Source organism: Diorhabda carinulata, chromosome 5, assembly GCF_026250575.1.
Source record: "Diorhabda carinulata isolate Delta chromosome 5, icDioCari1.1, whole genome shotgun sequence".
Lineage (NCBI taxonomy): Eukaryota > Metazoa > Arthropoda > Insecta > Coleoptera > Chrysomelidae > Diorhabda > Diorhabda carinulata.
In genome coordinates this window covers 1,308,943-1,335,093 of record NC_079464.1, presented here as the reverse complement: position 1 = coordinate 1,335,093, position 26,151 = coordinate 1,308,943, and the positions used below count along the sequence as shown (strand labels likewise).

At 37.0% G+C, this 26,151-nt stretch overlaps 2 protein-coding genes across 3 annotated transcripts; both read left to right on the top strand.

The window, feature by feature from the left end:
- LOC130893980 (uncharacterized) lies at positions 1 to 26,151 on the top strand. Of its 2 annotated transcripts, none has more exons than XM_057800454.1 (8): positions 1 to 5,021; positions 23,439 to 23,861; positions 23,927 to 24,239; positions 24,291 to 24,861; positions 25,013 to 25,190; positions 25,263 to 25,362; positions 25,418 to 25,699; positions 25,752 to 26,151. In XM_057800454.1, the coding sequence occupies exons 2-4, from the start codon at positions 23,777 to 23,779 to the stop codon at positions 24,859 to 24,861; spliced, it is 969 nt and encodes a 322-aa protein (XP_057656437.1). In that variant the 5' UTR covers positions 1 to 5,021; positions 23,439 to 23,776; the 3' UTR covers positions 25,013 to 25,190; positions 25,263 to 25,362; positions 25,418 to 25,699; positions 25,752 to 26,151. The 2 variants fall into 2 exon arrangements, with proteins under 2 accessions (XP_057656437.1, XP_057656438.1); XM_057800455.1 differs by lacking the exon at positions 1 to 5,021 and adding an exon at positions 18,408 to 23,293.
- Positions 1,479 to 2,009, top strand: LOC130894148 (uncharacterized). The gene has a single exon (XM_057800752.1). The coding sequence runs from the start codon at positions 1,479 to 1,481 to the stop codon at positions 2,007 to 2,009; it is 531 nt and encodes a 176-aa protein (XP_057656735.1).

The window sequence follows — 26,151 nt, the reverse complement described above, 5'->3', positions numbered from 1 at the left end:
ATCTACCCGTGCGTCTTCATTAGGTCCATAAGTAGCAATTATTGTTATTTTGCAGCCTTTTAAATTGACATTAACTTTTATTGTTCTATCGCTTATTGCTTCCCAGCTGGAGACGTTCTTCTTATACTTCTCATGTATAAGGAGCGATATACCCCTTTTTGCATGTTCTTCTTTGTTAACGCCGCTGTATATGTGGATATATTCCCCGAGTGTTTGTGTACCTTGTCCTTTTTTCTTTGTTTCAGAGAGAGCAATAAAGTCCAGTTTATGTTTTTTAATTTCTTGTAAAATGTCATCTACCTTCGTTCTAATTCCCTGTATATTCCATGTTCCACAAATCATAGTCCGTTTTCGTTGCCATTGTCGTTTTCCATTTTGATCATCCATATTCCGAGGCCTAGTTTTCGGATTTTTAGCCAAAAGAAGTTTTTTCCAAGTGATAGGGGGCTGGCCTATCGACTTGACCCTCCTCCTTTACCCGGGCTTGGGACCGGCAGTTGTGTCCAGTGGGCTACTCAATCCACCACACCGAAACACACCAGGCGGAGTTGCCACTTGTTTTCTTTGTAACAATAAATAGAATAAACAAGTAGTATTATTTAAATTCAAACATCACCCGAATTCCATTAGTCACCATGTCACAGTTGCTGAGAGTAAACAGCATCAATCATGAATTTACCTTTCAACCTACTACGCCTATTGTGGTCGATCCGAATAATGATTACGAAATAGCTTTGCGATCTTTTCATTCTTATCACAGTATACCAAACATTGAAAATTGTAAGTTTTACTACTACGATACCAAGGGCAAGCTTCAAAGTTTTGATTTTTCCACAGGATGTTACGAAATTGCCGATCTTGAAGCGTTTATACGAGATAAACTGGGTGTGGACAATTCAACTAGACCAGAGGGTATATTTTCACTAAAACCCAATCACAATACGTTGAAATGTGAAATTTCCAGTAAATACAAAATTTCATTCAAAGAAGATAATAGTCTTGGGAGAATTTTGGGTTTTTCACCGAAAATACTCGACGCAAACAAAATACACTCGTCAGATCTCCCCGTCAAAATCATTAAAGTATCTAGTATTCGCTTCGATTGTAACATTACCACTGGAGCCTTCGATGCAAACAGACCTGCTCATACTATATACGAATTCGTCATACAAGTGGATCCAGGATATTCCATAGACGAAATTCCTCATAATTTGCTCTATTTACCTGTTATACCACAACGTGAAATAACCAATATCACCGTCATCGCTTTAGACCAAGACGGTCAGCCTGTAAACTTTCGTGGAGAACTAAGTACGTTGGTGTTGGAGCTTAGAGCGCGAAGCAAATGGGACTAATAATAAATCATAAAAGACAGTCTACAGAGCATTCAACTTCATTAGATAAGCTACCATCAAAGCTGAAGCAACTCACGTTCGCAAACAAATTGGTTCTGCAATCGTTGGGTTTTAAATTGAAAAATGACAACAATGTATGGAAAACGTCAACGCCAAAACGACAACATGCCTCCAATGTTTGATATCTACCGTAAGCCGATGTTTGACGATTCAATTCGAAAGGCTGAATACAGAACCTATGCTCCATTTATAAAGTCATTCAATTGCAGTGACATTGTGGAGTTTAGCATTAATCAGGTTGATTCGTTCTTTGCAATGAGCGAAACTTTGTTGTGCATTAAAGGTTCGCTTGAAATACACGGAGCTGGTGACGTAAAATTAGCAAATAATGTTGGAGCCTTTCTATTCGATTCATGTACGTACAGTGAAAGTGCCAGGGAAATGGAAACAGTTCGGGATCCTGGAATAGTGAGTGCCGTACGTGCTATGACTTGTTATAACCAAGAAGATTCCAATCATATGGCTATAGCCGGCTGGAATTACCCGAAAGATCCTATTCTGAATGTTAGCGACAAGTCCTTCAACCTTCAAATACCTCTCAAACATATTTTCAGCATTTTCAACGATTATTCAATGATTACATGTGGGCGTTAAACAATACGACTAGTTCGGGCACGAAATGATAATGATTGCTTATACATATATTACTGAAAAGAATGTCTCTGGAACGCTCTCCACTACAACAGCTAAAATAAACATTACAAGCGTTGAGCTAAAAGTTAAACATATCTTTCCTAATGACGACATAAAATTAAATCTCATGAAATCCATTCAAAAAGATCAACCTATAGTTATTCCATTTAGGAAGTGGGAGTTACACGAATTACCCTCAATTACTAAAGGAGCAAGACATGAAGTTTGGGCTGTCAAGACATCCACTTCAGTTGAAAGACCTCGTTTTGTTATTGTTTTCTTTCAAACCGACAAACGTAACTTGAGTACAGCTGACCCGACTTTATTTGACAATACCGACGTACAAAGTATAAGAATGTCACTCAATGGTGATTATTGGCCCAATGAAAGAATGCAATTGGATTTCGCTAAAATTGATTACAATGAAGCCTATTTTAACTATACTGAATTCTATCCCAACTACGCAAACTCCACACAGAAGTGCCCCCTGCTGGATTATTCTTCTTTCAAGAAACGAGCATTGTTTGTTATCGATTGTTCAAAACAGGAGGAAAGCATGAAGGCATCCACAGTCGATGTGAAACTTGACATTGAAGCAAACATAGGTTTTCCCGAAAATACCAAAGTCTATTGCATCATAATTCACGATTGTGTAATGGAATACTTCCCCCTCACCGAAATTGTTAAAAGCTTGAACTAGATGTTGTGAGTTAGTGTTCGAGCAGACGTCAACATGAGAGTAGCTTTTGTAGACATTCAAGGTTTTGTCGTAGACGGTCTTTTCGTTGCCAAAGAGCTCACCATAGAAATTGGCTTCAAAAGTTCACATTACATATTTTTTACCACCGCAACCGTTTTCTGCATTAAGTAACGAGGACAAAAAGACCACATCATACTTGGAAAGAAATGTGCACGGCATTCGATACTCTTCAGGAGATGTAGAATATTCTAAAGTAAATGAAATATTAGAAAGCAAGTTATTGTATGTCGCAGACTACATTTACGTTCGAGGACAACAAAAAGTCGAGTTTCTGCAAGAGAAATGTCACATTTTCGGTATTTTTCCACATATTATTGACGTTTGCAAATTTGATGGTACACCCTGTGAAACTGGAAACTTTGCTCAAGATCCAAACCCCTGTCACGCATCTGGACTATTTTCATGTACTGAAAGAAATGTACAACGTCTCCGTCACTGGTTTTTAAATACTGTATTACCATTATAAATAAAGTTTTTTTTTTTTAAATATGGGTTTTATTGAAACACTCTGTATATTCATCAACTTTTATATTACACGAAGATTGAAATTTTCGTTTTACAATTTTCAAAATAATTTTTAAAATTAAAACAAATACAGCCACTAATATTACACATGACATAGCAAAAACAGAATTAATTTCATTTTTTATATCCCCTTCTGTTCTGTTGAACATGGTGTAGGTTGAATACGTCTTAACGGATAAGTAGTTTGCGGCAGTCTACGGGCCAACTGATGGACCTATCAGACACCCAGTGAAGACTGCTCCACGTCACTTTCTTATCAAATAAACTAAGATTCTGTATTTGTTTCATAACCTCACTTTTATCTCCATAGAAAGCAATATCTTTCTTTAATTCACCAATGCTATTAATAAACTCTTCAATTCGACGTCTGTACTCTTCTGAAGACATATTACGAAAGAGAACATTCTCATACGTAGACACGTTTGATGGTCGTTTGACGCAGCACTTGACGTTTGACTTAACGACGTGACGTTTGACATAACGACGTGACGTTTGACGTAACGATGTGACGTTTGACGCAACGACAAGAGAGATACATTTCATGAATATTGTTTTTACTGCTATTACATAAAGATATATTGGAAACTAACAAAAACACAAGAATTTTAAAAATAATTTTATTATAAGAAAACGACAATATTCTACATTTATGAGAGAGATACATTCCATGAATATTGTTTTTACTGCTTTTTCTTAAATAAAAGCTCACATTATCGCTGAAACTCTTTATTACTCTCGTGACTGTCATAATATAACACTTATACATGAAGGATGACATCACAATGACCAGTGGAAAGAAAAAAAAAATAAAAATACATTTCTAATAAAGCCCTGTTGGGCACAGACTTATGTCTAACACTAACAACGCTCATATAAATCACCTAAAACGCATACTAAAAAACTATGATAAAACAGATATTTTGATGTGGCATTATGAACCGCCAACGTTCATAATACCGCAAAAACACAGGAATAATTTTATAATAAGAAAACGATAATATTCTACATTTATGAGAGAGAGAGAGAGAGATACATTCCATGAATATTGTTTTTACTGCATAGCGGCCTCAAAAGTATCAATGTCACTGTCTATATCAGAATCATCAAAACTATTATTTCTAGGCATCTCATGTAAATTATTAATACAGGACTCATGTGATTTTATCATGAATAAGACTTTGTTAAAACAACTCTGACACCAATAGGACATTTCTTGATATACACATTCAACAATTTCGTCACCATCAAATACTTCATGACAGTGATCATAATTAACAAAAATGTTCTTTTTTAAATATTTATGGACCTTTCTAAATACAAAATAACATGATTTACAAACATTTATACGATATTGTGGAAGCCAATATCCACTAGACCATACGCAGTAAGTAGATTCTTCAAACATATCTCCCCAATTTGTTTTACTTAATATAGTGTTTCTTAAATATAACGGTATTTCTTTATTATAGTCAATATATTCTATTCCAATGGATGAAGAATTTGGATTACTCTCAGCCTCTTTTATCATCGCATTCCATTTGTAAACAGGAAATTTTTTCACAATTTTTTCGGTCAATTTCCGAGGAAGAGGGGATTGCTCTGCGAAATCGGCTGCTGACTTTATCGTTTCACAAATTTTTATGATGCATAATTCCATTAATGTTGAGGAGTTCATTATCTACAAGAGAGTAAGTCTGGAATACTATAATAATTTTTGTCTGTTCTATGCTATATACGTTATGAGCATATGACCTAATATAGCGTTGAGTAATATTTTTTTCTTTGAAATCATTTAAACAGTTTACATAATCTTCAAAATTTATTTTGTTTTTTACTATATTATATCGAACTCCTTTTGCCTTTTTTACTATTGCACCTGATTGAACTTTAAAAGAATACATTTTAGACCTCAAGCCTGCAAAATGAGTCATAATTTGGCCTTTGTTTTCATCTTTCATAACTCCCAGAACTTTTTTATTTACCTGTGGAATATTATAGTTATTATTGATGGGGTAATCTGAAGTATCGAATTTTGTTAAATCAGCTTTTAGCACCTCCTCATATGCATCATCACAGATGAGCTCATACACAAAACTGTCTGTGTCCATGTACATTAATTTACATCTATCAATACCCAATTTCGGAATCATGTAATCATAATGGAATTGATACATACACAGCTTCGACAAATCCAAAACTGACATACCAACATAAAGAGGCTTATTGAAAACCAATTCTGATTTAGTGAGTTCTACTGCAATTAGGTTTTCATTAAAAACTGTTCGACTATGAAACCTTACACTAGATATCAAATTTTTGGCGCCGTATCGACCATTCCAGGTTTTAACAAGTTTTACAATTCCGTATATTTTCCATCGTCTTTCCAAACACAGCATTATTTGCCAATTTATATAAATTTTTCTCAAAGTCATTGGTAGCTGCAGCCCTCAAACGAGTATTTAGTTCGATATAGGGCCGCAGCCATGCAGATTGATTGAATTTCAGAATTTTATGTATCTTTTTAATTTTCAAACCGTTGGCTAACATTTGTTTTAAATTACGATAGTGAACTGTGTATTCTTTTTTACAATAAAGCGTTGTCATTAATTTGGAATAATTTGAGCCTACAGGCTTGCGGTGTTCGGGAGCAAATGGAAAATCTCTGTGAAGATCATGTAATTCATGTGGATACTCCAAGTCTACTTGTAATATATATCCTACGGAAGAATTATCTGTTACAGACATAACATCAAAATTTTCATTATCTAACCATTCAAATCCTCCGTATGGTAATGGTTCACACATAGCCCACCCGTATAAATTATTGACGTCCAGGTAGAGTAAGTACTTTGAGGGTTTTGTAGAATCATATTCAGGCATGTACTTATTGTTAGCATTCGATAATCTACTGCTACAAACCGAAATTCCTCCTCGAATTGCTTTCTCGATAAACATGATCATGTCTACGTCATGCAATAACTCTAATTTACATCCTACATATTTCAACATACAGTCCCAAGTATATCCAGGCATTGTATAGTACCATGCAGGGGCTAAACCATAAGTAATTGAACATTTTCTTCGAAATTGTTCGAAAACATCTGATAAAAGTAAAACATCGGTCTTTAAGTACAGATCAGAATACTGACCCAAATTTTCAATATCAAATGATTTCCACACTGCATGAGCATGAGAATACTTCTCAATACTGATGTTTTTATCCTCCAATTTATTATAAAATGCCTCTATTGGTGGTAGTTCACAAGTATTTAATTTTTCCCAACTATCTATAAAATCGTAACAGAAAACCCCTTTTTTGGCTATTAATTTAAATTGTTCGACACTTAAATTACTAAATTCTCTTTTGGAAATTTTTAAATCATTATCATTCAATGTAGCAGCCAATTCTTCCAAGGAAGCACCCAAAAACCTCAGTGAATCTATGAATCGAAATTTTATATTTGTATCTGAATCGTTAAGTGTAAATGAAATGTATTTTTCTTTACTTATGGGGAGTAAACTGATGTTTCCTCTTTTACTTAATTCCGAAATGATGAAATGGCTATCGTAGTTACTTAAGTTATGGAAAACTGTAGGTACAACAAACAGTTTTTTGAAATTTAAATTGCATGCTTGATGTGCAAAATTTCTAAAAACTGTAGGTACAACAAACAGTTTTTTGAAATTTAAATTGCATGCTTGATGTGCAAAATTTCTAAACTTCCCCGTAAAATGATCGTGATCTCTCACAATGATATCTGTAGAGGAAAAACCCTTTTCACATATGTGACACATTGTTGTCACACGTAAATCTGGTTTTTCTTCCATAGGTGTAATAGTTTTAATTTCTGATTTAATACTTTCAGCTAAATTCGATAATTCATTTGCAAACCAATCCATGCAATCTCTACCTCTGTAGCTCTTGAAAAAACTCAAGTCTTCGTTGTAGCTACATTTTACATAGTAACCAGCACTATATGCTATATGTTTTTGATATTTATTTGTCTTATTATGAAGCTGTGTTTTATCTGTAAATTGTTCTAGCATGCACTCAAAGTCGGCATAAACTACAAAAGGCGTAGTTTGTTTATATATATAATTTCTAAAACTAACAGATTCATATTTTGGAAAAGACATTTTATAATTATTTAATTCAGAGCATAATTTCAAGTGGACATTCAATTTACTTTCACTACTGAAATAATTTATGCAGCGATTGCAAATAAATTTTTTATATGTAGTTTTACTTAACTGACTATTAATTAAACGTGGCAAATCTTTGATCCAGCAGTAGTGATATGTGATTTCTGAATTGTCATTATCTATAGGAGGTGCTTCATAATCGTTTAGCTTTGGAAAATATGTATTTTGAATTAATAAAAGATTTACATGTTTCTCGTGTATTGATTTAGCAAGTCTTACTGGATATATTTTGTAAAATGGTTTTTTATTATTTATTTCAATTAAATCCAAGGCATAGACATTGACGGAAATGTTATTAGATTTTTCAAACTTTGAAATTTGATGCAGGGGCATCGGAGCTTCCAAGTCTCTGTGTATTCAAGACTGTGCTATAATATGGATATGAGGAAGTGAGTTCTTTATGATTTTTGGCTGGGTACAAAGCACTAACAATTGACCAATAAAAACATGCTTGGTCAGAATTTTTAATGTTTATGCACCCTCGCTTTTTTTGAATAGGTTCTGGTTTAATATAAGATGAGCCGTTTCCAATTTCAAATTTATTGATATTTACTTCTAAAGAAATAATTTTACTTAATGCAAAACCAGAGTCCCTCTCTTGAAATTCTGATAATTTAAAATTAATTTTGTCTTTGACGTTCTCGAAAAACCATCGCTCTATATCGGTCGATACATCGATAATAGAATTTTTAGTCATAAAATAATGGAAACTAGAAATTTCATTTTCACCAGATTTTTTAATGAACTCTCCACAAAAACAAACATAAACTTTAACAACAGAATATTTTTTCCTAAAAATTTCCCTTATTTTATTTTTAAAAATTATTTGACAATCATTTAAAAATTGCGTTAAGTCCTTATGATATAAATTTACTATAAGTCCGGTTTTAATTCTTCTTGTAAATGCAGAAGCTACATTTTCCCATTTAACCCTATTTTTCAGTTTATTATTCAGCCCCATACCTATATTCCTATTTGAAATAAGTTGTTTAAAATATTTGAAATGTCCTATGTATGTTTGTAATTTTCTAATTGTACCTACATGCAGTCCTCCTTTTTTAATTGTCAAATTACATACTTTAATTTGTTTTTTCAATCGATTCAACCAAATTTCCAGTCGTACTGCTGCTGAATGTTGTATATTCTTAAGTTCTTCAATAAGTTTAATATGCTTTACCCTGCCAAATGTCTTATGATAATCTATGAAGCACACGTTTGTGTTACCAGTTAATTCTTTCAGCTTCCTATGGAGATTTGAAATGTCATGTTTTAAATTTCCGACTTTCTCAATTGACTATGAGCCAGTAACACCGTATCATCGGCAAAGCGAATTGTATTTATTACGTCTTCGCCTATCTTCATTCCCTCTGTTCTTCCTCATAGTGCTTTTTTAAATATAACCTGAGAATATGAGTTGAACAGGACTGGCGACAGCACACATCCCTGTCTTACACCTCGCTCAACTGGTATTTCGTCTGTTAATAAGTTATTTATCTTTACTACCGCCGTCTTATTCCAATATATATTTTTTTAACGTTACATCCATTGCATCGAGATTGATATTCTAGAGTTCTTCAATAAATTTAATATGCTTTACCCTGTCAAATGCCTTTTGATAATCTATAAAGCAAATGTAAATATTTTTATTGTATTCACGTATTTATGTAGGAGAACATTCATCGCGAAGAGTGCTTCACGAGTTCCCATTCCTCCTCTGAAACCAAACTGGGTATTATCCAGTTGCTGCTCACATTTCTTATAGATTCTGTTTTTCATTACTTTTAATACTATTTTCAAAGGATATACCATCAGGCTAATTTAACTGTATTGATCGAATGTTTGAGGGTTATTCTTTTTGGGTATCGGTATGAACACTGATTTCAGTCATTCCTCTGGTATATTTCCTTGTTGGTAGATCTTATTTAGTATCTTAGTGAAGTTTTTTAAGTTCGATCCATCTAATGCTTCTAAAAGTTCCATTGGTATTCCATCCAACCCAGGTGCTTTTCCATTTTTGCTATTTGTTAGTGCATTTCTGACTTCTGATTCTAAAATATCAAGACATTCGTCAGAACTTGGTAGATCTATGTCTTGTGGTCTTCTTTCCCTAAAGAACTGTAGAATATATTCTTTTCAACACCTTTTTATATGTTCTTCTTCTAACTGGATCCTTTGTTGGCTAATCCTTGTTATGTATGGTATTCTTTTTTCTTTGTGTTACTAGTTAATTCTTTCAGCTTCCTATGGAGATTTGATATGTCATGTTTTAAATTTCCGACTTTCTCAAGAATGTGAAAACTGTTGACAGCAATCCTGCTACTTCATTAGATACGTCTATGTCTATGATAGTGTTACCTTCAGCTATTGATATGGGTTTCTCCCCCTCTCCTAGCTTAGCGACAATTAGATCATAAATAAGAGATCATTAGAATGTGTAGAACAAGACCTTCTAATGGCACATCCTTTTAAAAATGAAACAACATTAGATTTTGCTAAAAGACTACAAGTTTTAAGAAGTCATCTGGTTCAAATAATCAATAGCTTTTCTTTAGCAATAATGCCTGCTAATACTAAAGAAATATATCGCAGACAATATGACCAAATGGCTTTAAAAACGCTCATTAGGAATTTAACCGGTTTGCTTCAACATACAATTAGACTCAAGTTTCAATAGAAGCCGCTATTACATTTATTATTGAAGAAGAAAATTTCAATTATTCTCAAAATAATTTCAGATTTAAAAGTAATACGAGATATGTCACAAACTCAGAAAATTATAACAGACCAATATCAAATAGTAACAACCGATATTCAAATTATAACACATATCAAAATCAGATGTTCCGACAACAAACACCTCAAACTAATTTCACCTACCGAAACCCAAATCCCACACAAAGTCCAAACGATCAAAACCCAACAAACAATTTTCTTAGACAACCAATTCCAGTCCAACCTCGACAAATAACTAGACATTACCCGACCAATAGACAAGTATTTGGGCAACAAAAAAACGTCTTTGCACCCACTGGAAAAACTCCGGAAAACAAACCAGAACCAATGTCAATAAATTCAAGAAATACTTTCAGACCTAACCAACCTAATCATTATTTCAGACCTTCAAATCCGAGAAACTTCGTTTCGCAAGAATTACACCAAATTCAATCAGACTCTCATGATTCAAACACCGACTACTCCGATTTTCAGATAAATCACGATTCCGAAAACCCTGCTTATGAAAGCGACCCTGACTACTCAGATTCCGTCACATATAATGCCAATTTTCCAAATGAGAACACAAAAAATTTTCGTATAACGAGCCAGAAAGACAATGCAACATAAATGAAATATTTTCTGATTCTAATAACGTTCAATTACCATACATAAAAATCAAAAACCCTCCTATAAAACTCCTAGTAGATACTGGCAGTATGCAATCAATTTTAAACCCTAGTATCGCAGAAAAATTCTTCCCCAATACTATTTATCATGAAACAACCACAATATCGACAGCAGTAGGTCATAAAGATGCAAAATTCAAAGCGGATATTCCAGCTTTCCCCGAATTTAGATTTTATTTAAATTTCATAACTATTTCGATGGCCTCATCGGTCTGAATGTAATAAAAAAACTTAGATTATGCGTTGATTTTGAGAATAATATACTTAAAAATAATAATATTCAAATTCCGATTTTTTATGATTTTGATAAAGAAGATTTTAAAATATGTGTTGACTCCCACGAAATAGCTGCCGTAAGAATTCCAGTCAGTTGTTTCAATGGAGAAGTCATAATACCCAGTCAAAACATAGATAATCTTTATTTCCCAGAAACTATTACAATTGCAAAAAATGGTTTCGCGAAAACTGAAATAATAAACCGCAGCGATAAACGCGTTGAAATTATAATTAAAGACAGACTGAAAGTGATACCTCTTACTAATACTATAAAACAAAATTATAATTTTTATTATACCGAGGATATTTTACAAAATAGATATTCGGAAAATTATGAAGAAAATATACAAAACTTCATTAGAACAGAACACCTGAAAGAAGAAGAAAAAGAGGCTATTCTTAAATTATGCAACGATTTAAAGATATATTTCATAAAGATAAGGACAAATTGACTTTTACGAATGAAATAAGACACGAAATTAAAACATTGGACGAAGTACCCGTACACACGAAATCATACCGTTACCCCTATATACACAAGGAAGAGGTTCAACGACAGATAAAGAAGATGTTAGACGATGGAATAATTAGACCAAGCTCTTCCCCGTGGAGCAGCCCCGTATGGATAGTCCCGAAGAAAACCGACGCCAGCAATAAACAAAAATGGAGAATCGTCATAGATTACAGAAAAGTGAACGAGAAAACTTTGGAAGACCGTTACCCTGTACCACGAATAGAAGAAGTATTAGACCGGCTAGGCAGATGTCAATATTTCTCAACCATAGACTTGGCTTCAGGCTTTCATCAAATCCAGATGCATTCCATATCGAAAACAGCATTCAGCGTAGAGAACGGGCACTACGAATATTTACTTTCACTTTTCAGCGTGTCATGGACAACGTCTTGAAAGATCTCCAAGGAAAAATCTGCATGGTTTACATGGACGATATAATTATCTTCAGTTCAAGCCTAGAAGAACATATAGCTAATCTCAAGCTACTCTTTCGAAGACTCAGAGAAACTAACCTTAAAATTCAACTAGATAAATCAGATTTTGTTAGAAAAGAAGTCGAGTTTCTAGGCCATGTCATCACACCACAAGGCGTTAAGCCTAACCCAAAGAAGATAGATGCCATAAAACAATTTCCTCTACCTAAAACGGCTAAAGAAATAAAGTCATTTCTGAGATTGCTAGGCTATTATAGAAAATTCATCAAGAATTTCGCGAAAATTACGAAACCTTTTACCAAATGCCTGAAAAAGGGAGAAAAAATTGTTCATTCCCCCGAATTTATCGAAACATTCGCACTTTGTAAAAATTTCTTAACAAATGACCCCATCCTACAATTTCCTAACTTTGAAAAACCCTTTAACGTTACAACCGATGCCTCCAATTTCGCATTAGGTGCTGTGTTAAGCCAAGGACCGATTGGTAGCGACCTACCGATTGCTTACGCGTCGCGCACACTCAATCCCGCCGAAATCAATTATAGTACTATTGAAAAAGAACTTCTAGCAATCACTTTGGTTGTAAAGCATTTCCGACCATACATTTATGGGCGCAAAGTGAAACTAATCACTGACCACAAACCCCTTAAATGGCTCTTCAATCTAAAAGAACCCAATTCGAAACTAATACGATGGAGACTTCTACTAGAGGAATACGATTTCGAAATACAATATAAGCCCGGTTCGCAAAACTCTAATGCCGATGCCCTGAGCCGAATAGAAATCAACGCAATGGACATCGAGAACGAATCTTTATTAGGAAACCCAGGAGACATAGACGAAATAATAGGAACATATGCGGACGAAAATACCACAACAATCAAAACCTAACGGAACAAGAAATAAGGGACGAATTGGAAAAACTTTTGAATTCAAACGATAAAACTCCCATCGAAAAAGATGATGATGAAACAATACACTCAGCACAAGAAAATCCAATACTAGGTATACCATATAGCGAAAATATAACTAATTCTTACAACAATCAATTAATAATCAAGCAAAACGTACATAAAGCTTTCAACATAACTAAACAAACTCCATTTGACACAAAAACGCGTATTTCAATTAATTTGACTAATGATTTCGAAAAAGAACTCATACATGTTTTCAAAAACTTTATAGATCCGAAAAAACTATATTGTCTACATATCCCAAATTCCTCAACCGATTTAATCCCAAGATTAATAACTACTCTCCAAAAATCACGCATTCAAATTAGTAGTTTCGCGTAAATTTGTCAGAGATGTAGAAATGGCCGATGAACGCAAAGAAATTTTACAGTATCATCACGAAACTAAAACATGCCACAGAGGAATAAACGAAACGCTAGAAGCTTTAAAATCAAAATACTATTGGCCCGACAAGAAAAAGGACATTACTCAATATATAAATGCATGCGACATTTGTCAACAAGCGAAATACGACAGACACCCTCCAGTCATCAAATATTCACTCACGCTTACTCCCACAAAACCATTCGAAATGATTCACATTGATGTATTTCAGATGATGAAAACAAAGTTCTTAACATTTCTAGATTCATTCTCTAAATATGGCCAAGCCTATCTCTTAGAATCAGTAAACGCAATATCAATAATCGAAGGTCTATCTCTTTTTATATCTCACTTTGGCGTACCATCAGTGATAACTTGTGATAGTGGAACTGAATTCCACTGTCAGCTATTACAAGAGTTTTGTAAGCTACACAAAATCAAACTACATTTTACTACACCCAGAAATTCTAACAGCAACAGTCTCGTTGAAAGGTTTCATTTATCATTATTAGAAAATGCTCGCGTTATTCACTTGCAAAATTCAAACATGTCCCCTAAACAGATCATTCAAAATGCTGTGTTAGGATACAATTCTTCTGTACACTCAGTAACTAAATGCAAACCTTTTGACATAATCCTAGGTGACACTAAAGCACTCGACCCTTTCGACCTCACCGAAGAAACTATTATAAATGACTTTTTAGAGAATAGACGCAAACGACTTAGTAATCTTTATCAATCAATAGCAGAACGGTCATTAAACGAAAAAGAAAAAGTAATTTCAAAACGGAACGAGAATCGCGAAGACCCTATAAATTTCGACGACAATCAGACAATATTCATTAAAAACCGTAAAGCAAAACGAAATAAAATAAAACCTCGACATGTGAAATCTAAAGTAAAACGTGACTTAGGCACAAAAATACTTTTAGAAAAAAATAAAAAGATTCATAAATCTATTGTTAAGAAACCTAGTAATAAGTAAACTCTTTCTTTACAGAACTATGAACAGAACAAAAACAAATCTTATCCTTATCATATTTCTAATCCTAATTCCCATCTCAATAACTTTCGACATAGAAATTCATGAATTGGACACTCCAATTATGCCACTTGACCAACTAAAGTGATTGAAACGAAACATACATTCTTACACTATATTCAAACAACTCAACTAACTAACCAACTACAAAATATAGAGTACTTTTACGCTAAAATGGACAAACTTTTGAATATTACAAATTTAGGATACAATAAAAATATGATAATTGATTTATTTTCCCATGCTAACTACTTATTGAAAAGAACTACAGAAAAAATTGAACAATCTCACTCCTATTAAACGGCAAAAGCGCGGATTAATAAATGGATTAGGAACCGCTAGTAAATGGCTATTTGGTACTCTCGATCACGACGACGAAATAAAATATAATTCTCAAATAGAGAAATTGCTAGAAAACCAAAATTCTATCAAGCATCAATTAGAACTTCAGACATCATTAAATTTCAACCTTATCGACCACTATAACAGAACCGTTCTAAGCCTAAACAAAAATCAACTCTCAATAAAAGTCAAACTAAAAGAACTCTCTACAGAATTAAGTCATTTTACCGAAGATATATATAACTATGTAAGATTTTCCAACGCTTTAGATCAAATAACATTAAACTGTCAAAATCTTATTAACTTCTTAGACAATTTAGAAACCGCCATTATGTTTGCTCACTCAGGAGTTTTACATACATCAATAATACCAATTAACGAACTACTAAAGTTAGTAGATCATTTAAGTAAAATCTACGGAGAAAATAAAATCATTAGATTCAATAATCCATTTTATTATTATGAATTAGCTGGTATACAAACTGTAATCCGAGAAACTAATATAATCTTTGCAATACACTTACCTATCTTAAAAAACGATAATTACCAAATCTTCCATCTTATTAGCCTCCCCTACCATAATTCCATAATTATTCCCGAAAAATCCTTTTTAATACTCGGTACAAGCAGCCACCAGTATGAAGACACCCTGTGTCCAAAGCTGAGCAGTCTCTACTTGTGCCAAAATCATGAAGACATCAATGCAGACTCCTGTATTATTCCATTATTAAAAGCCGAAAAACCCACCTGTCAAGCAAGCCCAGCAGTTTTGACCCATCTAGTCATCACAAGAGACGCATACTATTGATTAAACAAAACACCTTAATCAAAATTCCTACAGGTTGTCAAATCAATACGGAAAATTCCACGTTTAGTAATACTCAAGAAACAACCGATGTAAACCCTCTAATACTCCCAAAATTTGATTGGGAATTCGCTGGAACAGAAAAATACACAAAACAACCCATTAAACTAGAAACAATCGACCTTCAATCAATCAAAGATTTGAAACTCCAAGCTGAATCAACAGAACCAATACAAAATCAAACAGTACACCCTGCAATATGGAATATTCCCGGACTTCTAGCAATCATAATACCAGCCATGATAATCTGGATATTTTGGAGACGTTTCAAACTGAAAAAGATGAAGAAAGCCAATCAACAACCCCAGCAAAACAACCCCTTTGACGGTGTCGTTTTAACTTAAGGAGGGAGGAGTTATGTGAAGTTATTTTGCTCACTTTATATAAAAATATCTGTGTCAGCTTTTAACGATAAAAGAACTTTATAAATTCATGATCATTCATTCTGTTTGTAGTTCTGAAATTGTAAAATGGTGTAAAAATAATGTTTATTTTTAAAAAGATATTTTTTATACAAAATATCTTAACTAGTATATAAATTAACTTGAGAATATAAGTTAAACAGCACTGGCGACAGCACACATCCCTGTCTTACACCTCGCTCAACTGGTATTTCGTCTGTTAATAAGTTATTTATCTTTACTACCGCCGTCTTATTCCAATATATATTTTTTTAACGTTACATCCATTGCATCGAGATTGATATTCTAGAGTTCTTCAATAAATTTAATATGCTTTACCCTGTCAAATGCCTTTTGATAATCTATAAAGCAAATGTAAATATTTTTATTGTATTCACGTATTTATGTAGGAGAACATTCATCGCGAAGAGTGCTTCACGAGTTCCCATTCCTCCTCTGAAACCAAACTGGGTATTATCCAGTTGCTGCTCACATTTCTTATAGATTCTGTTTTTCATTATTTTTAATACTATTTTCAAAGGATATACCATCAGGCTAATTTAACTGTATTGATCGAATGTTTGAGGGTTATTCTTTTTGGGTATCGGTATGAACACTGATTTCAGTCATTCCTCTGGTATATTTCCTTGTTGGTAGATCTTATTTAGTATCTTAGTGAAGTTTTTTAAGTTCGATCCATCTAATGCTTCTAAAAGTTCCATTGGTATTCCATCCAACCCAGGTGCTTTTCCATTTTTGCTATTTGTTAGTGCATTTCCGACTTCTGATTCTAAAATATCAAGACATTCGTCAGAACTTGGTAGATCTATGTCTTGTGGTCTTCTTTCCCTAAAGAACTGTAGAATATATTCTTTTCAACACCTTTTTATATGTTCTTCTTCTAACTGGATCCTTTGTTGGCTAATCCTTGTTATGTATGGTATTCTTTTTTCTTTGTGTTACTAGTTAATTCTTTCAGCTTCCTATGGAGATTTGATATGTCATGTTTTAAATTTCCGACTTTCTCAAGAATGTGAAAACTGTTGACAGCAATCCTGCTACTTCATTAGATACGTCTATGTCTATGATAGTGTTACCTTCAGCTATTGATATGGGTTTCTCCCCTTCTCCTAGCTTAGCGACAATTAGATCCTTCTTTTGCTACCGGGGCCCCCTATGTTTGGTAATATCTTCTGTAGGGCGGAAGTCCTTTCCTCAGTTTTTCGCACCGCTGCTTCCACGTGTTTCGAGAAGATCAGTCTATTATCGAAGGTAACGCCTAGGTATAGAGCTGCTTTGCTGTCCAGGAACTTTTCTAATCTTTTTTCAATTAGGATTTCGTAATATTTTCCCAGACAGTCTAACAAGCATACCGGCCTATATGAGGCCGGCGAATCGGTGGGTTTCCCAGGTTTTAATAACAATATTAAATTTGATATTTTTAATTCTCTGGGGAACTCTTGCCTGCACAGTAGTTCGTTAAAAACGGATGTAATAATTTCAGGCCTCGTTTTGATCAGGGTTTTGATGGCCTTTGGTGGCAGGCCATCAGGGCCGGGGGCTTTACCCTGCTTGATATCTTCGGCAGCGGCTAGGATTTCTTCCGTCGTGAATTTTGGTAGAGCCGCGTCGAGGCTGCCCTCCCTAGAGAAGTTTTCTTCCCTTTTTTTAGGAAAGAGCAGGGACGCGGCCTCTAGCCGCTGCTCTTCGTTTAAGTTGTATGGGACGACGGCCTTCAATGCTTTCATTGTGATTTTATATGCGTCGCCCCATATATCCTTTTCGAGGTCTTCACATATGGCCCGCCATCTTTTCTTCTTTTCATTTTTTATTAACTTGCCCAGAGCTTTTTTTTCTGTTTGTAGGTTTCCCTATAACTTTCTTCGCCCCAGCTTCTTGTGTATGTCCTCCGGGCAAATAGGCAATCCTCTCGGAGTTTCTCTATCTCATCGTTCCACCAATAAGGCATTTGCCTGTTGTTATTTTTTTTGTTTTTGTTTTCCTTTGATACTTTTTCTTTAATGTCCTTTAATACTAACTGAAGAGACTCGTAGTTCTGCTTCTATATTTTTTATTTTTTCTTTAGTTTTTCTTTATTTATATTTTTATTATTTTTGTTTTTATTTATTTTGATTGTTTTATTTTTAATGTCAAAGGTGATGAACCTGTGGTGGGTAAATATCTGATCATCGATAACGTCCCAATTTACAATTTTTCTGGATGACCCCTCACTAGCAAGAGTCACATCAATGTGACTCCTGCCAGTGCCCCTTACGAACGTGGGTTCTTTGTTGTTTAAGGCTATTAGGTTCATTTGGGCCATCCAGTCGTCCCAGAGGTCACCCCTCTCATCATTAATAGGCGATCCCCACTGAGACGATTTTGCATTAACATGATCACTCCCAAATATTTTCTTTTCTTTTTGGCCTCGACTCTTTGTCTTTCCACTACCATTTTGAAGGGGCCTTTTGTTTTCCGTGTCCCTTCACCGTCAGTATCTCCGTTTTTTTTTGGAGCAATTTTTAGTCCGTTTGTTGTGATCCATCGGACCGCTAGAGCTACAGTATTCTCTGCTCTATTCCTGACCTCATTTTCTTTGTCTCCTACGATGTAGAATACGAGGTCATCAGCGTACGCGATAGTGGAATCTTTTGGGCCGTAGTCCAATTCTAGGATACCGTTGTACATAATGTTCGGTCCAAGGACCGAGCCCTGCGGAACACCCATCGTGCACCTGTGTGAAATGATGCCGGAAGTCACCCTCCTGCCACTCAGATAGTTCTTTATGTATTTCGTTAATATAGGCTGATTCCGTTATCCTTAAAAGCCATGACTATTCTATGCCATTTCGCGGTATTGAAGGCATTTTTTATGTCAACCGCCACAAGTACACCCCATTTGTGGCTGGTTTTACCTACCATTTCCTTTAATTCTTTGATTGCCGACACCGTTGATCTTTTGGGTCGGAAGCCATGCTGGTGTGGAGATAAGAGGTTCTTATTCTCGATCTCCTCAGCCAATCTATTTGTAATCGTACGTTCTAGTCATTTTCCGAAAGAGTTGATCAGGCATATAGGGCGGTAGCTGCCTGCCTCGTTTGGGTCTTTACCCTTCTTCGGAAGTAGAACGACTCTCGCTGTTTTCCAGCAGTCGGGAAACCGTTGTTTCAATAGTTCGTTTAAATATTTTAGAATTTGCAACGGTTTAGTTTTTACCGCGATTTTAAGAGCTTCGTTTGGCAGGCCATCTGGTCCTGGTGCCTTGCCGTTTTTAATATCCCTAATCGCTATATCGAGCTCATCGCTGGTAAAACTATTTGGTACCTCGTGTAGTGCGGGTTCGTCATCGTCGTCATTGTTAGTCGTTTTCCCTCTTGTTGTCGGGAAGAGGGTGCGGAGGATCTTTTTTCTCCTTTTCGCACTGAGTTGGCCTTGTGTTCTATTGGCCATCTTGCCCGTCACTATCCTGTAACCCTGACCCCATATGTCGTTTTCAAGGTCTTTCATGAGGTCCTCCCAACATCTCTTTTTGGCTTGCAGAATTAATCTTTTTAGTAGTTTACTTTGTTCCTTCATACTGTCTTCCCACTTTTGTCTTAGCTGTGGGAGTTTTTCTCGGGTGTATCTACATCTTTGTCTATTGTATTCATTTCTGGCATTTTGAATTTCAGGATTCCACCAGAATGGTTGCATCGAGGTGTTATCGTCGTTTTTACTGGTAGCATCTTTATATGCCTTCAGTATTTCCTCGTATGTTCCATTACTTTTTTTTAGTATTTGTACGTACTTTTCAGTGTCCAAGTAAGTCCTTTTCCTGTGCATATTCTGTGCACCAGTTGGTGATCTTATTATACTGGCTGGTATGATAGAGCGTAACATCTATGTGTGATTTAGAGTTACCTCTTTCAAAGGTGTGATGGCCGTTGTTGATTGCTACCCATCCTGTTTGAGCCAACCACTCCTCTACCATTTGTCCTTTTATATCAGATATAGGAGATCCCCATATTGCGGATTTCGCGTTTATATCTCCGGCCATTATGGATGGTCGTCTTCCGTTGTTTTTGGTAGCCTTTTCGAATGTTTTATCTATGACCTTTTGGTATTCTCTATCGCTGATGTTCAGTGGTATCAGGCCCACATTCTCACCACACTGTGCAGCAAGATACGTGACCCCGGGCTATCATATGGGAAATTTATTATATTATTAATCTTATGAATAACTGTAGGTATCAAAGTTGGAATTTTGTAATAAAAGTCGGGATCAGCTCTTCTAAAACCTAGATTAAAATAAATAAATAAAACATAAATAAAACCTTTGTTGTCGTCGTGTTGAGAGTATAGGGATCAACCGACGACAACTTCCTAAAATGGGCCTCCGGTGTATATTGCCGGAACCTTGAAACGACAACAACAATTGCAGATACATTAAAATCTGAATTTCTTCTTATAAGGTCTAGATCCTGGACAAAGAGGTTGTAAAAGGACCTTTTGTCCATATTAATTGGTTTAGACCCTATTTATGTATTTAGTCCTTATTTCCTAGGATTAATTTTCTGTACTCTGGACACCTCATGGCGTCCATCCTATGCCCTTCAACTTTACAGGCCATACACTTCGATACGGCCTTACACTCGTGGGCTCTATGGTTGAGCCCACTACAATTGAGGCATTGCTTGCTTCTGTCCTCCCCCTTACAGGAGGTCAGACTATGTCCGTATTCCAGACATTTAAAGCACCTCAGAGGGGCTATTCGCTCCCTCACCCTGCACGCCGACCATCCTATTTTGATGGTTCCAAGCTCTCTAAGCTTGCCGGCTTTATTGTTCGGGACGGAGAGAAGACACATCTGCCCTCCGAATTTCGTCTTTCTAAATAGTTTCATCTCCACAAGACCTGCTAGGCCGGTCTGCTTTTCGACCTCAGCTTTCACCTCCTCTGAGGTCGGGTCGAGGTCAGTGACGCTGAAAACCGTCCCCCTATTCCTGGTCGTTACGCTGACCTCCTCCATTTTATTCTTTATCGCATTTTTTAGGGTCTGTGCCTGACCCTTGCCTTTGAGCCGGATGACAATGTCACCGCTATTTGTTTTTTTTTACCTTATTCATGTTGAGGCTCGCAACGTCAACTTTCTCCTGCATGGTTTTCAGCCTGTCTCCTGTCCTGACCAGAACAGATTCACCCTCCTTTGACCTCCTATCTCTGGAGGCTCTCGGGTGTACAACTATATAGTTACCACCGCTTTTGGTAGTGAATTCTATCATTTTTCTCGTGGGAGCTACCTCCCCACCGAGAATGAGGACATTCGTGTCCTCGTCCAGGTTCTTCCCGACGCTGATCATTTCGAAGTCTTTACCGGGTTCTCCATTAAGTCTGGCGACATAATGCCTCCAGGCTTTTTTTGTTTTTAAGGAGGTTACCGAATTCTCGATAATCTCGTAGTCCCCTGGGTTAAGGGATTCCACTAGCTCCCTAATTTCCAGAGTCGTGCTTTCCAACTCTTTTTCGTGGTTTGGATATATTAGGACCATACAGTCCTTTCTATCCAGCGCGTCCTGGCTCCTCATAGGGAGAATCTTGGTTTTGGAGAACACTTGGTCCTCCCAATATTTATCTTTGATTCCTTCAAATTCCTTGAAGGAGCCTCCCATTTCTAGCGCTGCCTTGATTTTTTTGGCAGTCTCCGCTTTTTTAAGCTTTTCAGCTTCTTTCCTACAATCTGCTATTTTTTCCATCCGTACCCTTGATGATTTTTTTTGTGAGGGTTCTCATTTCCCCCATCCTCCTTTTGATTTCCTCATTGTTGATGTTTAGGCTCGCGATGATCTATTCGACCTCGCTGAGCTTTCGTATAATAGCCTCTGGAGCTGTCTCGTCATTCCTGGAGTTTTCTTCCCTCCAGGATTTTTTTTTGCTTTCTCCTCTTGTTTGGAGCTTTGGCACCAGTAGGGTGTGGTGACCTTTTTCTCGATACCGAGCAGGATCGAGAATAGGTCAGACTTTCTGAAGTCAAACTCCTCGCTTGACTCCTTTTCCTCTTCAACTATATCCTCCTCCATCATGGTCGATTACCTGACCGTTGAGAAGGATTTATTCACCATTTCTTTATGTTTCCTTATCAGCTCCTGTTCAAAGAGCTCCCGGGCGAGGTCATCCTCGACGGTTTTTTTATCCTCATCAAAATTTTCGTTGTCCTCTTCACCAGAAGACGACGTGCATTCCTCATCATCTACCTTTCTTTTTCTATCGTGAGACAGAGATGCCTCTGTCTCCGACGAGATATTCCTCCTCCTACGATGTTTTTTGTTTTGTTGAATAAATGAATCCATACAGATCCCACGAGTGGGGACGAAGTAAAGGTCCGGCGAGGCAGTGCGCCCTTACCTCGCTAAGGCTAGGTTCTCTGGGAGGTCGCCTGGTATCCCAGAGGCACCGTTCAAGACTGACTTCGCGCAGTCATTCATCCCATAGCCACGGTGGCTAACAGCGTAGGATTACGGATTTTTTCTCCAGGTTTACTCCTGTTTTTTGAGCTGTTTTTTAGCTTCACTCCACTCCACCCGTCCGGCGAGACGGTCCGAGAAGAGAGGAAGTTACTGAGCCACTACCAACGTCAAGATCTTACAGCTCTTAGTAGTGGGACTCACTTCCTGCCTCCTCCACTCGACCTCTCCGGGCACGAAACCTAACGTAACCTTACCTAACCTTTTTTTTTGCGGCGGAGGGGAAAATCTGCAAACAGATTCCCTGCTCCCGGTGATCAGGGATATGTCGGGTTGGCTAGATGTTAATGCCGACCGACTAAAAACCCCTCCGCTTTGGGCCAGATGTTCGTTTCTTTCACCAGGAATCGGACCGATATTGACCATATCTCTGGTGGAAGTCACGCTGCCGTCTCTTACCCATCCTTTATCCTGTCCTCTCTCTCTTTTTCTTTCAGGATCTTAACTATATAGCTTTCAAAAGCCCTCCAGTTTTCTTTGCTCTCAACGATATGGTCAATCACATTGTCGGGATCAGGAATTGGGCCATATCTTCTGGTGTATTCTTCTCTCATCTGATCCCACCTGCTGCAGTCCAAATAGGCGTGTGATGGGCTGTCAGGCACATTGCATGTCTCGCACAAGTCGTATTCATCTTCCCGATACGGTGAGTGTAAGTTCGAAAAGATCCATGTCCTGTCAAAAATTGTGTCATAAAATAGTTCGTCGACCTGTGTGGACAGTCAACCCATGCGGCGAGATTTTTTATTAGCCTTTTTGTCCATGATGATTCGTTCGTGTCTTTTTTCCAGCGATCCGACCACTTTGAGATTGTTCTTCTCCTAGCCATGCGTCGATTTCCTGGCAATTTGCCGCCTATGGTGTATAAAAAACACGACTCACCAACCATCAGATCAATGGGGGGTATCCCGCAATAACTTGTGCCGCGCTCGCCGAAACTGTGCGATATCCCGCAATCACCCGGAGAAGACCCTTTCGTTGGAGTGAGGTAAGTAGGTTCTTATATTTTCAATTTTCAGGACATCACTCCATGCCGGGGATGCATATAGGACCACACTGTGAAGGACCCCCGCGAGTAGCCGCCGTTTCATGTATCCAGGGCCTCCTATGTTTGGCATAATTCTGGCCAATGCGTTTATTTTTGCTGTACCTTTATCAATTATTTACTTTATGTGTCCTGAAAATTCCGGCCCTCTTTTCAAGACTACACCAAGGTAAGTTACTTCCTTTTTCGCCGTAATTTCTTTATTTTGTAGCTTAAACTTGACATCTTTCTTAGCATTTCTAGGGCTTTTAATTACCAGGACTTCTGTCTTGTCTATGGCCAGTGTGAGGCCCTTTCGTGCCATCCATTTCCTGACCTCTTTTACGGCATCTTCAGTTTTTCTCACCATGCTCGCCTCGTCCTCGCCAGTTACCAGGAGCGCCAAATCGTCGGCGTATGCGACCGCCTTTACCCCCGCCTCGTGTTCGATCTCCAGTACCCCGTCATACATAACATTCCAAAGGGTCGGCCCAAGGACCGATCCCTGTGGAACCCCCATAGTGCATTTTAGTTTCAGCCTGCCCGACACGATGTACCTTTCCCTAAAGTAAGCCTCTACACAATTTATCAAGTACACGCTAACACCTTTTTCCCTTAGGGCACTCACAATGTGGTTCCAGCCGGCGGTGTTAAAAGCATTCCGGACATCAAGAAGTACCAGCGCACACCATCTCCCGTTCGAGTTCTTCACGAAACAGATGACCTCCTTTATGGCAGTAACTGTCGATTTCTCTGGCTGGAAGCCATGTTGCTGCGGTGACAATTCGATCTCCTCGGAGATTCGATCAACTAAAAGTCTCTCAAACAGTTTTGCCATGGTATTGATCAGACATATGGGTCGATATGACGTATCTAGTTCCGGATCTTTTCCTGGTTTGTATATTAAAGCGACTCGGGCTGTTTGCCATTTCACAGGGAATGTTTGCTTACTTAATAGACCGTTATACATTTTTAGGAACGCCTCCGGGGTAGCATTGAAGAAAAACGTCATCGTCTCCACATCCATATCATCAGGGCCCGGAGCCTTTTTTTTCTTCATTCTTTTAATAGCTTCCTCTATTTCTTTCAGAGTGAAAAGTCGGTCAACTTCTTGGACGGTCCCGGGTCCACTGAAAATTTCCCTACTTGTTGGGAAGAGTGTCTGCAGCACCTTCTTTTTTCGTCTATAGGTAAGTTCGTAAGGAAGTCCTTCCACGCCAAAACGCTTAGCAACAATCCGGTACCCCTGTCCCCAGATGTCTTCCTCTAGTTCTCCGATGACTTGTCTCCAACACTCCTTTTTAGCTTTAGAAATTAGTTTTTTTAATCTATTTGTTTTAGTTTTCAGGTCGCGCACGAGTTCCAGGATTACATCTTCGTGAGGATTATTTAAAGCCCTCGCCCTTGAGGTTTTCCTTCGAGCTATATTTGCACTTTTCCATGTCTCATCGATTTCTGGCGACCATCAATATGGCTGTTTTCGCTGTCTGCTTTCCAGGTCTTTCTGCAGTACTTCCCGGTAAGTATTAGTCATTTCTTCATAAATATCCTCCCCAGTCATTTTCTCAAATTTAGTTTTTTTGTTTTCCAGCGTTTTTTTCAGTTTTATTACATCAATATAGGTCCTAACCGGTTCCCTCGAGTGCACCTTTACTCTGCTGTGCAGGTGGAAACTGATCTGCGCGTGACTGGTAAAAGGGTTATCATAATTTGCTTTCCAATCTTTAACCTTTTTTATCATTGTAGGTGAACCCAGGGTAACATCAATGTGGCTTTTAGAGTTTTCCCTTACGAAAGTGGGCGTGTTATCATTCGCTGAAGTCCAGTTCAACTGAGCAACGTATATATATTCCCCGCGGGCATCAGTAAAAGGTGATCCCCATATTGGGGATTTCGAATTAACATCCCCAATCAAAAGGGTCTTGCTTGGATGTTTGTTTACTTCGCTGAAGATTTCATCAACTGATTCCCGGAACTCGACCAACCTCTTGTTTGGTGATAGATACGCCGCAATGATACAGCAGTCCGGTAAGTTTTTACAAATGAAATTGTCTTTCTTTTTAATGGACTCAATTTTCAGCTTTTTATTCAAGATCACCACCGCCACGGATTCGTTCGCGTCAGTTATTCAGCCACTACTTTTTGCGATTTTTTTGTTAGGCTCACTTACAATTACCAGATCTGAAGCGAGTTTATGTGAAGTTATCTGCATAGTGTCGTGCGCTGCTCGCGCACGTCCTAGGTTCACCTAAGGTATTTTAATCGTCCCAGCCATGTTGATCGACGTATTTGGTAAGAATTAGTTTTAGATTATTTATTTACTAGGATTTAGTTATTAGTTTTAGATTGTTTATTTACTAGAACTTAGTTATTAGTTTTTGATTGTTAATTTACTAGGATTTAGTTATGAGTTTTAGATTATTTATTTACTAGGATTCAGTTGTTTGTTTTACTATTTGGATAAAATTAATTAATTTGAA